This window comes from Mobula hypostoma, chromosome 4, assembly GCF_963921235.1.
Source record: "Mobula hypostoma chromosome 4, sMobHyp1.1, whole genome shotgun sequence".
Taxonomy (NCBI): domain Eukaryota; kingdom Metazoa; phylum Chordata; class Chondrichthyes; order Myliobatiformes; family Myliobatidae; genus Mobula; species Mobula hypostoma.
Window position 1 is genome coordinate 108,408,723 of NC_086100.1, and position 14,869 is coordinate 108,423,591.

At 42.0% G+C, this 14,869-nt stretch overlaps 2 protein-coding genes across 2 annotated transcripts in view; both read right to left on the bottom strand.

The window, feature by feature from the left end:
- Positions 1–5,435, bottom strand: part of cpz (carboxypeptidase Z) — a 64,182-nt gene extending 58,747 nt beyond the window's left edge. Inside the window, exon 1 of the mRNA XM_063045007.1 lies at positions 5,293–5,435. Coding sequence (XP_062901077.1) covers positions 5,293–5,380 — 88 coding nt within the window. The 5' untranslated portion in view covers positions 5,381–5,435. The remainder of the gene's footprint in view (positions 1–5,292) is intronic.
- A 729-nt stretch (positions 5,436–6,164) lies between these two features.
- On the bottom strand, positions 6,165–13,729 carry LOC134344886 (G-protein coupled receptor 26-like). The gene is made up of 3 exons (XM_063045008.1): positions 13,062–13,729; positions 12,019–12,132; positions 6,165–6,637 (listed from the first exon to the last, which is right to left on the bottom strand). Exons 1-3 carry the CDS (start codon positions 13,727–13,729, stop codon positions 6,403–6,405), a joined length of 1,017 nt encoding a protein of 338 aa, XP_062901078.1. The 3' UTR covers positions 6,165–6,402.
- Between the last annotated feature and the right edge of the window lie 1,140 nt (positions 13,730–14,869).

The following is a 14,869-nucleotide window of genomic DNA, read 5'->3' on the forward strand; positions in this document are numbered from 1 at the left end:
GCTTGTCAAGACTCACAATCAAAATGACATTCTTAGGGTTTTGGTCCCAAAGCCCTGAATGGTGATACACATTCCCAACATTCAATGGAATCTGACATTTAAGGGAAAAATATGTAAAACAACAAAAGCATCACAGTAAAGCTGATTTAGTTGAAATTATATTGTTTAGATAGCAGAGTGTTGTTCTGTACCTGTTTATATTAGAAACTACTTGCACAAGTACTGGAGATGGAGTTTAATTCTCAATAATAAGGGAGTTGGGAAACAATTAAAAAAACTGAAAAATTCCATTGTTTGTTTGGAACTAGCAAATCTTCTTCCTTAATGAGGGAATAAACTAAGGTTGTAAGACTTATGTTGTAAGAAAATGAACAAAAATAAACCTTGTTCCTCATATCTTATAAATATACCCAACAAAGCAATGTCATACTTTTTGAAGAGTTCACCTCTTTTTCTACATTGACCTCACTTTCTGCTTCACAACAATTGAAAAACATATATTCCTTTCCTAAAACCAGATAGAAGTAATGACCCAATGTCAATGTTGCTTTCAAGAAGTTTGCTTTTAATTTCTTTTTCAGCTTGACAGCTTACACCTTCAAATAAATCTTGAGACAGTCTAAGACTTCCACAATTGGAAAAGCTATTTTAGCAATTTCCTTGTACTCTTGCATGTTTTATGAGAATAAGTAATCAAATAGGTGTCCTTCACTCTCATGTATTTTCCAGTTTCCTCTCCCTACTGTGCTTTATTCTTGACGATATACATATATATTTTTCCATTTACTCCCTCTCAGGTATGAAGAATTATGTCTTATTTCTCAGCATTTTATCTCTGTTGCATTGTTTCCCTCTCAAATCCCTTCCTTCCCAAGACAGCAAATATTTAAAATATTCATATTTCACATCTTTGTCTTTTCCTATTGTGCCATTTTTATAGCAACAGTGACAACTTGTAATTATTAAGTAGTACTAGCACAGCACGTTTCACATGCTGCTTTCTACACATGAATATTAATCACTGTAAAATCACATTTTGCACATCAGACTTTAAAGAGTTACACTTTGCTTCATAACAATATATCTAAGATGTGAGAGAGAGAGACAGTTATGTCTTACTGCTTTTAATTATCTGAAAAAAAAACTTCTAACTGGCCCCAGAATGTTCTGATGCAGCAATAAACAAGCGGCCTTAAAAGAAAATGGCAGAAGAACACTTCATTGCCTGGAAACTTTAGTGCACTATTAGTGTGGTGGGACTTCACCACATCAAGTCAAGTCAAGTCAAGTCAAGTTTATTGTCATTTAACTACATACATGCATATAACATACATAACATATATAGAAATGAGACAATGTTCCTTTGAACCAACCATAACACACATAATACATGGGAACTTATGAAGGCAAGGATAATCACACATAAGTAACAAATTAAAGTACATTCCTATTAAATACTGTAAGGAACAGACCAGATTAACTAGAGACACATTGAATGTGATGTAGCTGGGAGTACAGAAGCCGAATGGCCTGAGGGAAGAAAATGTTTTTCATCCTGATCGTTCTTGTTTTTATGCATCAGAGTCTCCTGCCTGATGGCAGAAAGTCAAAGAGGATGCTGAATGGATTGGTAAGATCCTTAATAATACTAGGTGCCCTACGTATGCAGCACTCCTGATAAATGTTCCTGATGGATGGTAGGGAGACCCCTATGATCCTCACAGCCATTCTCATAGTCCTTGCAGGGAATTCTGGTCTGATGCTCCACTGCTCTCATACCAGATGGAGATGCAACTTATCAGGATGTTCTCAATGGTGCTCCTGTAAAGTGCAGTTAAGATGGTCGGAGGGAGAGGGGTGGGAGGGTGGGAGGAGCCTTGCTTGTCTCAATCTCCTCTACAAGAGGAGGCACTGCTTTTGCTTTTTATTCAGGGAGGTGATATTGAGGGCCAAGGTGAGGTCATTCATGATGTGAACTCCTAGGAACTTGGTGCATTTAAATCTCTCTATGGAGGAACCATATATTTGTAGAGGTGGATGGTTTGTCTGCACCTTCCTGAAGTCCGTAATGTTATCCGTTGTCTTCTCCATGTTCAGGGTTAGGTTGTCTTTCTTACACCAATCAACCAGCTGACCCACTTCTTCTCTATACTCCATCTCGTCATTGACCTTAGTAAGGCCAACCACTGCTGTGTCACCCACGAACTCAATGGCACGGCTTGAGCTGGATCCTGTGACACAGTCATGCAACAGCAGTGTGAAATCAGCGGGCTGAGCACACAGCCTTGGGGAGTGCTGGTGCTCAGCGTAATGGAACAAGAGTTGTTGCTGCCCACACAGACTAACTGTGGCCTTACTGTTAAGAAGTCTAGTATCCAGTTGCAGAGGGAAGTGTTGAGATCCAGCGAGGACAGTTTCCCCACTAGTTTCTGGGGTATGACGGTGTTGGATGCCAAAATGAATTCTGTAAACAGCAGTCTAGCATATTAGACCCCATTTTCCAGTTGGGATAGGACAGAGTGGAGGGCAGAGACTATTGCACCAATAGTGGATCGATTTGAGCAATAAGAGAACTGGAAAGGGTCCAGTGTAGCCAGGAGAAAGGCTTTAATGTGCTCCAAAATTCAGTTGTGATTTAATTCCTCATTCAAAAATAAAACCTCCAGAAAACTGGTTATGTTTCCAGATGGGCCTATGACAGGTGGATAGGATTTGTTGGAAGATTGTGAATTAACTGAATGTCTTCTTACAGTGACAGGTGACACTGTAGCTCTTCCTGTGAGGGATAGAGAAATGGAGCTTGGAAACAGCAGCCAATATGTGGGGAGTGGGGGTGTGGAGAATCAGAGGCTGGAGATTGGCTGAGAAAGAATTCCAATGTTGTGGAGTTGAGGATGGGGTGGTGGTTGATGGGTATTCACAGCTTGGGTCTTGCCGATTGGAAGTGAAGAGCTGCCTGAAAATTAGGATTGTTGTTGAGGCCTGGTTTTCATGTGAGAACGGAGGGAGGATTCGGGTGTTGTAAAGAATTTAAGCATGTATTTTACTTACTGTGAGTGTTCTCTAAGTTTCCACCATATGACTAAAGTTGTCCCAGTATTGGCTGAAGGTGAACACTCCTGAACAAAATCCAAACTGCACTGAAATGTTCCAAAATGGGAGTAACATTCATTGTAATTTCCTCATTTGGGTTTCAAGGATTAGATGCTCACAAGTGCCTGTCTGAATTTTCTAAGTGACATGAATAATCCAGAAATGGTTACTATCATGCCATGGAAAAACAGATTTTCACTTGTATTCGTTTAAACAGACAGTGTTAGCGAATTGAATCTCCAGATCTGTGTACTGTGTAACACTTTATGCATAGTTTTGAGCTTCTCAGTGACTCTTCCACTGTCACGACGATGATGGTGTAACCCAGAATAAAATAACAAAAGTACCTATATTTCCTTTTAATTTATTCCTTGCTGATCTCCTATCCAAAAATCACAACAGAAATGCTAGCTTTGCATTTGTACTGGCAACCTAGACTGTACTTGAAGTCTTTGGTTTACTGCGGTTTTCAACCTAAAGCATTAACTCAGTTTCTCTACCTCTCCAGAGATGCTGGCAAAGTTTTGTATTCCTTTTTGTTTTTTTTCTTTCAGATTTCCAGCATCTGGTACCGGTTCTTTTTTTCTTGTGTGTGTGTTAATTAAAACTGCTCTTCAATTTTTTTATTAAAGAATTTTTTTTTAAATCTAATAGATGAACATTTGGTGGCCGAAATTTACATAGTTTAAGAGACAGGATCGCGTGGACAAATGCAAGATTCTAAGAGGGACTGGCAGAAGAGATGGCGAGAAGCTCTTTCTGGAGAGCTGTAACCAGCTGCCAAGTCTCAAGATTATGCTGTAATTTGTCTATTTAAGGACAGTGGTAGGTAAAATCTTTACATTGAAGGTTTGCGATTCTATGAGCGCTCAGTCAAGGAGCATATTCTAAGCTGGGACCGTTGGAAAGAGTTTAAAGGTGGTTGACTTGAAGATCGGGTGCAGGCAGCCCTGAACGGGGGGCACAGCACAGCTTCTTCCTGCAAAGATGGACCAAGCATGTACATTACACAAAGACACCAGGTGGCAGCAGAGACTATGCCCGCTTTGGAAAACAATACTGACAAGTTGCGATAGGCGACAACAAAAAGTAACTTCATAATAACTTAAATAAAGTTTTCGAACTACAGTCTTCAGTGAATAAAACAGGAGAAAGGTGCTAAATATTGATTTAATGTCAAAAGCGCCTCGATGTGTTATCTAGTCGTTTCATTTTCTTCCCTTGATTTAAAAATCCACTCCGCCTTTGAACAGACGAAGTAACAAACATCTGCTGGAAGATATAATTGAATTCGCACAGGACCCGATGGAAACTTTAATTGGCACCCTGAGTATGATGTGCGCTTAGCCTGGGTGAAATTAATTCGGAAATAATATCTTACACATTTCCATACTCTACTTCACTCAAAAGGAATGAAGAAATGATAGCCTCCAGTGTTTAATACAGATAGAACGTGGGCAGTTCGGTCATTCTCAATAGATTGCAAAGCACTGCTGATTGAATCCTGAAGGCACTCTGAAACTGTTGATATTCAGTGCGTGGGGCGGATGTTTCTGTATTTCCCCCGGATGAATTTGAAAATACCCCAGCAAGATGTGCTTGCGAATATTAGCAGATACCAGCCGGCAACCACGGTAATAATGAAATGCTGACCCGAATTTGGAACACTGGCTATCTTAGCTACAAATACCGCCCTTTCAAAATGACCAAAGAAGTTTGGACCATAGTTAAAACTATGAGAATCACATTTCTCTCTCGTGCGATAAGAGCACGTTGCATCGTCCTGGTAGTATGGGACAAATGTTTTATTTTTCTACCGTTTCCTCGCGATTTATGCGCAAACCTCTCGCATTTTAAAACAATAAATCAGACTGTACTCAGAGCCGTGTAACCCGGCCGTCGACGTATGGTGCCCATGGGGAGTAGAAAAGTTTCGTATTCGGTGTTGTTTGGTTGATGGGAACAGTGGAAATCCTTGTCTGAGATTACTCACTCTACTGTAGAAAGGCAGGGTCTAGTGAGAATTGTTTTCTAATCCATCAAAATTAAACTGAAGTTATATAAATACGCCTTCATTTTTTGTGTTAAACATAAGCATTCGGTAGTATCGAGGTACAGGGTAGCACGTACGATGGCCAGTCTTTACTCCCGGACTGCGGCGCTCAGTCAGATATTTATACATTTGTTTCTGTTTCTTACCTAGTGCTTGATCGACGGGTTCACACCTTGGAGCACAACGCACTATTGTGACAAGCAGGGCGTGCAGAACAAACGGGGCCAGGTTCATTTTCGCTCCGTTTGTCTGCACAGATCTGTGATAACGCCGCTAGACAACTGGCTTCTATTATGTATGTGTGCAGCTTTGCGAAATAGGATCTGAAAGGCAATGAGCATGTTTTATAAGAAATACGGTGGGATATCATGTTACCGTATTGCCACGTGGAAGTCCAGTTACAATGGTGACATTACAAGGAAAAAGCAGCCGATGGGAAAAGCTTGTAATTGCAAACATTTGGGCTCCAACTAAGTTTGCACTCACACTAACGTGTAAAAACTCGTATGAATGATTATCTTACCCACGTGACATGCTTTATTTGCGGTCGAATCTTTTTCTCAAACGGCCGGCTAGTGTTTAAATAAAATTCTGTGCAACACACAATGTTTTCATGAAAATTTATTGTTGCTTCGGTCGTGAAGCTTACATCGTATGTAAACACCATAAACACATCCAGTATTAATCACACGCCTCCACCGGTCTCTCGCACCCCCACTCACCCTGAAACCTTGTCTAAATCAACTTTGACTTTAAACATTCATTGCGGACTCCATTCAATTCCAATATTTGGTGGAGCTTCCCTGACATATGATAAAGTTACTTTTTTTTGTTTTAGCTTTTGTTTTACCTTTTTGGCACAGGACCTGGACAAGTTAAAGAACATTTTCTTCTTCAGGGAGTCTATTAATCCCACAACAGCTCTACAGAAAGCCTTAATGAAGCTTAAGTGATACAGTGCAAACAGATAGTTGCAAATTACAACTCCCCTTCCCAATATACAAATACTTAAGCTTGATAATAATTTGCACAAAAACTGCGAAAATACAAATATTTACGGAAAAAGACAAAGAATTGACCATGTTACATTATTTCAATAAAATATTTATCGTAAAAAGACGCTTTCCTTTGGCTCTAGTTTTCCTCATAACACTGGAATGATGAAAAAGTGCATGTAGTCTCGCGTGCTTCCGGGTGGCCAGATTTCACTTACAGCGGGTGAAAAGGTCACAACACGCACACGGGTGAGGTGGCGCTCATGTTCTCTGCAGGCAGTAGTCGTTCTCGGTATCCAAGGAGCTGTTGTGTCCAGAAGAGGGGTACAAATCTCTTTTAAATATCCGGTTGACAATGTTGACGAGAGCCTTCTTGTACTGTTGGCGCAGGAGTGAGTAGACGAAGGGGTCAGCAGCTGCTTTACAGTATGCGAGGCACTTAGTCAGAACTCCCCAGTGATAGTTTATAGACACAAACGACAGTAGCTCTATCAACCTATGTGGGGGTTGGGGTGGCAGAATCGTATAGATGTTATTAGTATTGTTTCTTTTTTAATACCATGTAATTTACCTGTGGTCAAATCAGCAGCGAGTCGTTAGGACCCCGTCTTCCCATTACATAGACGTGACAGCAAAGAAACAAACCGTTCGGCCCACATACAATATTCTGCATAAATGTTCCCCCTGCCTATCTCTATCAAACAATCGCCATATAGTTTTCTTAGCTGGGGGACTGGATATTTGTCTGTTCTGCACAAACACGCTTTGCTAGAGATAAAAGCGTTCACAATTTGGCAAGTTTTGATTCAAATGCAACACGTACAGACACGTAAAACCTGCAGCTGCGTGTGTGCTTTGTTTTCCTTTGATTTTAGGGGAGAGAGTGATGCGTGGTGGTTCACTTCGACCTGGCGGGTGCATCTGTTGAGCTTGTCTCGCAGTGCCCCGGCGCAAAGAGCCTAGCATTCGCCAACATCACTTCCCACTCTTTCACCCTATGCACATCAAACACGCCTGCTTCATGTACCTCCGGCTCGGAGTTACCACTTTGGGCACAAGGCCTACGTAAATTATCAATCGTTTTTTTGCTCATGGCTCCCGCCTCATAAACAGCAGTCTGTGCTGTTTTTGATAATAAGTCTTTCAGAAAGAATACCAAACAAGAGATAATCAACAGATGCTGGAAATCAATGTAACACTGTACTCAAAGTGCGGGTACGCAGCATCTATGGAAAAGGTTAAACAGTGGACGTTTCGAGCAGAGACCCTCCATCAGGACTGGAAAATGAGATGAGAAGTCAGGTTAAGCAAGTGGGGAGGGGAGGGGAGGGGAGGAAGGAGTACAAGGTAGCGGGTGATTGGTGAAACTGAGAGAAGGGGAGGGGTGAAGAGCTGGGAAGCTGATAGATGAAAGAGGTAAAGTGCTGAAGAAGGGTGAAGTAGACAGGAGAGAACAGGAGACCATTGAAGAAGGTCAGTGAAGAGCACCAGAGGGAGGTGAAGGGCAGGTAAGGAGATGAGGTGAGAGAGGGAAATGGGAATGGGGAATGGTGAAGGTTGGGGGGGGGGTCAATTACTGGAAGTTCGAGAAATCAATATTCATGCCATCAGGTTGCAGGCTACCCAGACGGAATGAAAGGTGTTCCAACCTGAGTGTGGCCTCCAACCTGAGTGTGGCCTCTTCGCGGCAGTAGAGGAAGCCATGGACAGACATGTCGGAATGGGATGGGAACTAGAATTGAATTGGGTGGTCGCCAGGAGATCCCACCTTTTTCTGCGCGGGGGGGGGTTGTGGTGGGGGGAGATAGGTGCTCGGCACAGCCGTCACTCAATCTACTTCGGGTCTCACCGACGTATAGGAAGCTCTACCGGGAGCACCAGATACAGCAGATGACCCCAACAGACTGACAGGTAAAGTGTCGCCTCACCTGGAAGGACTGTTTGGGGCCCTGAATGGTAGTGAGGGAGGAGGTGTAGGGGCAGGCGTGACATTTGCTCCGCTTGCAAGGAGAAGTAGCAGGTGTAAGAGATTGAGGCATTCCTTGTCATTCCTTCCAGCTCCTTTAATGGTTTAAGAGATACTTTTCTCTGCATTCTGAATAGAAGGAAAGGGGCGGCACTTCCTGCCGGATGACTGGATGGTTGAAATTTCCCTGTTTGTTGGCCATAAACCAAAACAAAGAATTCTAACCGCATACTCGGGTAATTCAGGTATAAAGTTCCTCGGTTGTTGTGCATTGGTTTAAAAGCACTGAGGAGAAACTCTGCATCTGAACACTTCCGCAAACACACAAACTCGCAAAACTGCTTCCAGGAAAAAATAATCACGATGACGAGTTTCCGAGTAAAATTCACCCATTCCTGACCATTGGATGTATTTCTGACGTTTCATACCACGTTCAAGGGCCCCGACAAGTAGCTATTACGCGAAGTATCAAACTTATCAAGGAACCGACCAGTGTATTGTTATATGGCTTTATTCTCAAACCAACCTTCTTCTATTAACAATGAGATTACAGTACATTTTCTGTGAGCTCTCCATTTTCAACCTTAATAAAACTACGAAAGTTTACCACTCAGTTACTATAGGGCGTTTGGTAAAATAGCAGAAAAGAGATCCGTATACTAAAACATTGCACTCGTTCAAGGATATGCTCACGGTTATATTTTGGAATATGCAAATTAATTTGAGCGGGAACTTGAGTATAGCGTACAATTTATAAAACCAGTACATTTAGACCATAGTATTTGAATCGAAAGAAGGAACGATTTTTCATCCATTATTATTGCCCGACCAGCTGAGTATTCTCGTTATTATTAGGCTGGTTTTGTTTTTGTCTGTCCAGTCAGATAACCGCACACAATAAATAGCTTGCCTTCCCGCTTCATGTTAAACTTTTATTCCCAGGCCTCCTCTCATTTATATGTTGTCTGTGGGATATTACCTGAGAACACATTGTTAGCTTCCATAGTAGGACCGGGATATCATCTAACCTACTGGAAACATAATCATTGTAAACGGCACCATCTCCCACTAAACCCATTCAACCAAAATGGCCTTAGACATTTGGGCTACTAATCCCATTCATCCCAAAGTCCCCTATCGGCCCGGGGACTTACGTTGAAATGGGTAGAAATACGACCTCCATTTAAAATCTGGCACCCTATTTTGCATGACCTTGCATGACTTTTCCCCTTATCGCCACTCATTACATTGCAACATTTAAGCCCTTTATTTTTAAGACTTCCAGCTGTATTCTGAGGAGTACAATCACTCCAGAACTTACAGTCACGCTTTCAATTGTCAGTATCTCCGTAGAATTTCCTCACTAAACCTCTTCGCGTTCTTTACCGACTTGAAAACAATCTGAAATTTTACTTAGATCATAAATGATTACTATGAATATAATTATTTCTGATCCTGTGAAACCCAGTACATTTTCGCTACTCAGACAAGTATAAAGAAGAGTACTTACATGTAAACAATTCTGTAATGTCGCTGCCTCTTCTATTTTATTTTACTCCCTAATCGATGTCAGCTTGGCGAGGTAGCGTGTAAGGTGCTAAGTGTTAATAATGCAGTCCTGTGAATGTTTCATTTCATATTTTTCACTGAATTCAATGAGGTACATTTCCAAACCTCAGGTTACAGCGAAACTCTCGCTTCTAGTTAAAGAAATGGAAGTCTGCACAATAGAAAACCCGAAAACTTGACAGACTAGAATTGAATAGGGTGATAGAGGAGGAGAGACCAATTTCTACTTCAGTAATGAGGGTTTTCATACGGAGAGAAGGGCTGTTTTATAAATATTGCCATCGGCCTATGTGCTACATAGCACTGGAAACAGGTTTGCCATCTCGCTTTGTCGTCTCTACTATTTCAACAGGAAAATAGCCCCTGTCATTCAAAAATAGAGACGCCACGTGCAAATAATGTTTACTTTTCCAAAGACCTGTCACTGTCTAATTGATACTATAGCGCAGAAACGGGTTCTTCCTTCGACGCAACAAGTCAGTGCCGAACCGCTACTCGGACGAATCCCATCGACCCACACTAGGACCACAGTTCTTCATACCCTGCCCATCCATGTACTTAATGGAGCCATAGAGTACTACAGAAAACATTCTGTGAGTACATGGAGAACACTTCCTAAATTCCAGAGAGTTAAAAATAGATTAAAGATTGCAGGCATGGCAAAACTGCCCATGTTATTACTTCCAGAAGTTTCATTGTTAAACTAGCGTTTACGAGACTGAATCTGAATGTCGATATAAAATGGGGGCACATAGATTTGCCCTATCGTCCTTCGACCAACAGCCGGTGCTTGACATTAACGCCCTGTGTTTCACGTACAAGATCCCTTTCAATATTAGAAATTAAAACCTAGTTATGAAACCAGTGGCCGTATTCAAATGATCGATCCCCTAGAGTAGAACAGTAGTACAGCACAGTGCAGGCCCTTCGGCATCCCCTACGCATCCTACTTTAGTAGCAAAATAGTTTGACATTAATAGGCGAAACTGCATTTTAATTAGTGTTCAAGATTTGTACGTTTAATACGCACTCTTAAAACAAGATGCGATTGTGATATAATGGATTTCTACTAAGTGATCTAACTAAGACTTGGAGAAGTTTTCACATCGCCTCAGACTCTAACTTTTCCCCAATGCTTAATTGTTATTTTAAAGTGTGGGACCGCTTCTTTCCGCTGAACTCACAGATCAGTTTCGCATCAGTTGAAGTTTGTGTGCCCGGGTGCTAAGTGGGGGTGGCGGTGGGCATGACAGTGCGATGGTGAATCAAAATAGATCACGACGCACATCGATAACTAGTTCAGCCTTTTCCGGTCGGCTGTCACCACATGCTTGCTGGGATATAATGATGCATGGAGCAGTTTGAAGAGCACATTTGCTTGTATAAAATATTGATGCAATCCATCTTTATGGATTCAGGGCGTTATCTAAAATACACGGGCATTGTCAACTTATAGAAAAATGCCCAGCGCCTTCTGCCCATTAAGAGATGGCAGGAAATGTCTCTTTTAAGAGCCAACGCGGTAAACTTGAAACGCACTCCTTTCCTAACCGCGCTTTCATCTCAATGTGAGCCAATAAACTCTAATCATCATATTTGTACATTTCAGTATTTGTACCCTTCATAAAAATATGTAACATTCATCATAGAATCACGCTGGATTTCTATTGGTAGATTGCAAAGGACAATGCTGTTTGTGAGTTGCTAGGGTGCGGATCGTTTAACAATTGTGCAACACAGATGCAGTCCTCTCTTGATAGAGAGTCTACCCGCCCCGTCCACGTAATGGATAATGGATACTAACAGAGCGAGAATGAACATTCAGATAATCACTCAGTATTTCACCATTACGTCAGAGTAGCGAGGTGCTACCTTTGGTACCTCTAGAGTGAGGGGGTGAAGGGGGAGGGGGAGGATTGAACTGTTATTAACACCCAGAGGCAATGAGATGCTCACCCACACCTGGAACCCAATAGCACTGTTATGTGAAAACGCATTGCTCTTACACTGAATGGACTTTAATTTGGTGGACACGTACAACTGATGGACCATCCATAATTTGAGCAGCATCTGCGATTTCAACTTTTGATTGTGTTCTTTCAGTCGAAACTACCCAATGAATACCCTCTCCCAACTTATACCACAGTTAGCAGTGCAAACAAAACAGATGTTTCATATTACAAGAGATCTTTTAATAAAATAGTGAATGCTTCTGATTTTGGTTTAAGATACACTATTAATTATTGGATCGTCGTTCCCTTAATAAAATAAAAATAAAGCTCAACTGATTAACTAGGCAAACCACCAAAACCCACGGAAGCTGGATGGTTGAGGTACCTTACCTGGTTATAACATAAGGGGCAAAACAGACAATAAACGACCCTATAAAAATGCTGATCTTCTTGGTTGCACGCTGTCTTCTGCTCCTTTGTTCCGCGATGCAACGCTGTTTAACACTGAAATGAGAAATCCGACACTTAATTCCATGGTGTAGCAACGAGGTTCGGTCCTATCAGCCAGGAATATAACTACTGAGTGAACGTTACTGTACAATGTTATCCATGGAGAATGATTGAGTAGACTGGGGTACAGGTACTCTGGTTTTAAAGACGAAACTGGGCGACACTTAATTTACACGCGTGAGATTAAGAGGGGACTCGAAAAGTAGCAGGAACTCATTCCGCTTATGCGGAATGGCCATGTATCAGGAGGCAGAGATTTAAAGTAATTGATGAAAAGATTGTGAGATGCCGAGGGTTAAAGTTACTGTTTGAAAGAACGCTTTCACCACATTTTACAAAAAGCCTCGGTGTCAGCTTAAAGAGACCTGATTCAATGCCAGGCCATTGCATTATGCCGGAAAGATGAATGGAATTAGGTACTCCTCTTTACAGACACACATATGATGGACCGAATGGCCTCCTTTGTCGAAGTCTTCCTACTATAGGCCTAGTTACTTAATTGATTAAAACAATCATTACAACAAACATATAAATGAACTTCAAATAATATTATTATTTAACCATTTACCTCTGCTGCATTAATATAACACGACTTTGTTTTCAAACAGGTCGTTTTTGCAAGGTAACATTGCCCATATAATGACCTAGAGACCCACGTAAATGCTTCAATTTTTCTAAGTTTCTAAAATTAAACTAATGGTTTCTAAAGCTAAACTTTGTAAAAGAAGTGGAACGAATTGGTATGCTGGCTGTAAACTGCAATTAGCATACATGTTAATGATCAGTTCATACAAATGTCGTTCATATCAATCAGAATGTGCTTAGTAATACTCACACTGTACATTGGCAATACATGATATTCAATAGTTAAGATTGTAACATAATTGAAAACCTGTTGCAACAAACTTAAAACAAGACATTACCTGGGGTGGATATCCACAAGTAAAACCAAAGTCTGCATTGTGATAATGTCTATTCTTTTGCAATGAAATCGAGCAACCTTCAAAACCTTCAGGTATGTAAAGCACAGTATAACAAGGGAGAGCATAAAGCTGGTGAAGTGAAAGACGACGGTGAATATTGTGAATTGTCTTCGCCCCGTCTCTTCTTGTAGGTGCAAAGTGCATGATGCGTAAATGTTATTGAAGCCGACCCAGGTGAAGAACATCGCGACGGCGGGGAAAGAGAGAGAATGGAGCCAAGTGTAGCTCATCATGAGTACGGCGTCCTTGTATCTCATCTTACTAACATAACTTAAGGGGAACACAATGGCAATCCATTTGTCTATGCTTAACGCTGCCATGCTCAGCATTGTGTTCGTGGCAAGAAAGGTCTCCAAAAATCCAACGGTCTGGCAGATGCAATCACCAAATGGTTGTTGTTTTCTGACAATCCCCAGTAATGTCGCTGGCATATTCAGAACCGTGAGAAGCAGATTGCAGAAAGACAAGTTAACTATAAATATACCCGGCACCTGCTTACGGATGTCGGAACTGTAGATGAAGCATATCAACACCAACAAGTTAGAGAGCAAGGAGACTATCAGCACTACAACGATGAACAGCACCAGAAGTACGTCTGCAAAGTCCATCTCTTAAAGGTAGCCTTATAGCAGTTGGCCAGAGCCCATCCTTTTGCATTGAGAAAGATTCAAAGGAAGCATCAGTCTTGCCGGTGAGAATCTTTTTTCGCTACCTATTTGCCTTGTTCTCAGCAGTCGCACTGAGACGACACCCCCCACCAAAAAAAATACCCAAAGTGGAGCTGTCCAACGTCCCGGAGCCGACTCGGAGAGAAGAATGGAAAGTTCAGAAGGTCCAGGTGTTGTTCGAATGAAGAAACACGAACCTGGGTTCTGGCACTATTCGCCCGAGCTGCCGGATGCCTCGAATGATGGCTTCGGAACTACAGGACTGACCGGCCCCTATCTCCACAAATACTCCACCCCTCCCAACCCCCGCCCTCAGCTGTGCTTAACCGAGCAGACAGGCAACGCCGGCCTCTCTCTTAAATAGACCCTGCTTGTCACCAGCACAGCACCAGCTCCATCCCAACAACAGCGACCGAGTCATGCGCACAGGGAATCTCGGCAGAAAGGAGGGCCACGCTGAGTGGCATTGTAGGGAGATAAACGAGGCAGCGAGTGAGGGATCGATGTCACCTGTCCAAGTGAAAGCACTGGAAGGAATCTTCCGAAGGCAGTGAATCGGTCGCCACGGCGTTGTGTTGTTTCGATTTGCTGAAGTTTTTTTTATTTTAGCGCCATCTCCAGCTATGCCCTCCTGTGGATTTTGTAAATGGTTAAGTCCTCAGAGCAGGACGAGCTTCGCAGTCTGAGACCGCCGTGGAAGGACCGTGCCCTGCTGTTTAGCCATCAGTTTGTGCGGACTGCAACTCAAGCGGAGTTCAGTCTCAAAGCCTCTTTTAAAAGTAAAAACCCAGAACTAGCAGCTCAGTCAAAGAGAAACCCATACAAGTGCACAATGCCCACCTGCTTCTGTTGCTTCTGAACCTGGCGGAGAAAGATGAACACTAAACTGCTCTATAATTGAACTCAGTCTACATTCTCACAACAATCCCTGACATGTGTCGTGCCACCTAATTGACTGTAACATGGTTGCTGCTTTAAAATATTTGAAAATAAACCACGGAGAGGCATTCCATATATCCGACTCCGGTTATTTATACACCCAGGAAAATACTCTGCTTTGTATGACCGTACTCGGTGCAA

Excerpts from the sequence above, each read along its gene's own strand:
- LOC134344886 (XM_063045008.1), bottom strand. The coding sequence starts at position 13,729 with ATGGACTTTGCAGACGTACTTCTGGTGCTGTTCATCGTTGTAGTGCTG. Across the intron at positions 12,133-13,061 it reads CTTGTGGATATCCACCCCAG|TGTTAAACAGCGTTGCATCG; the intron begins GTAATGTCTTGT and ends TTCTCATTTCAG. Across the intron at positions 6,638-12,018 it reads GCCCCTTATGTTATAACCAG|GTTGATAGAGCTACTGTCGT; the intron begins GTAAGGTACCTC and ends ACCCCCACATAG.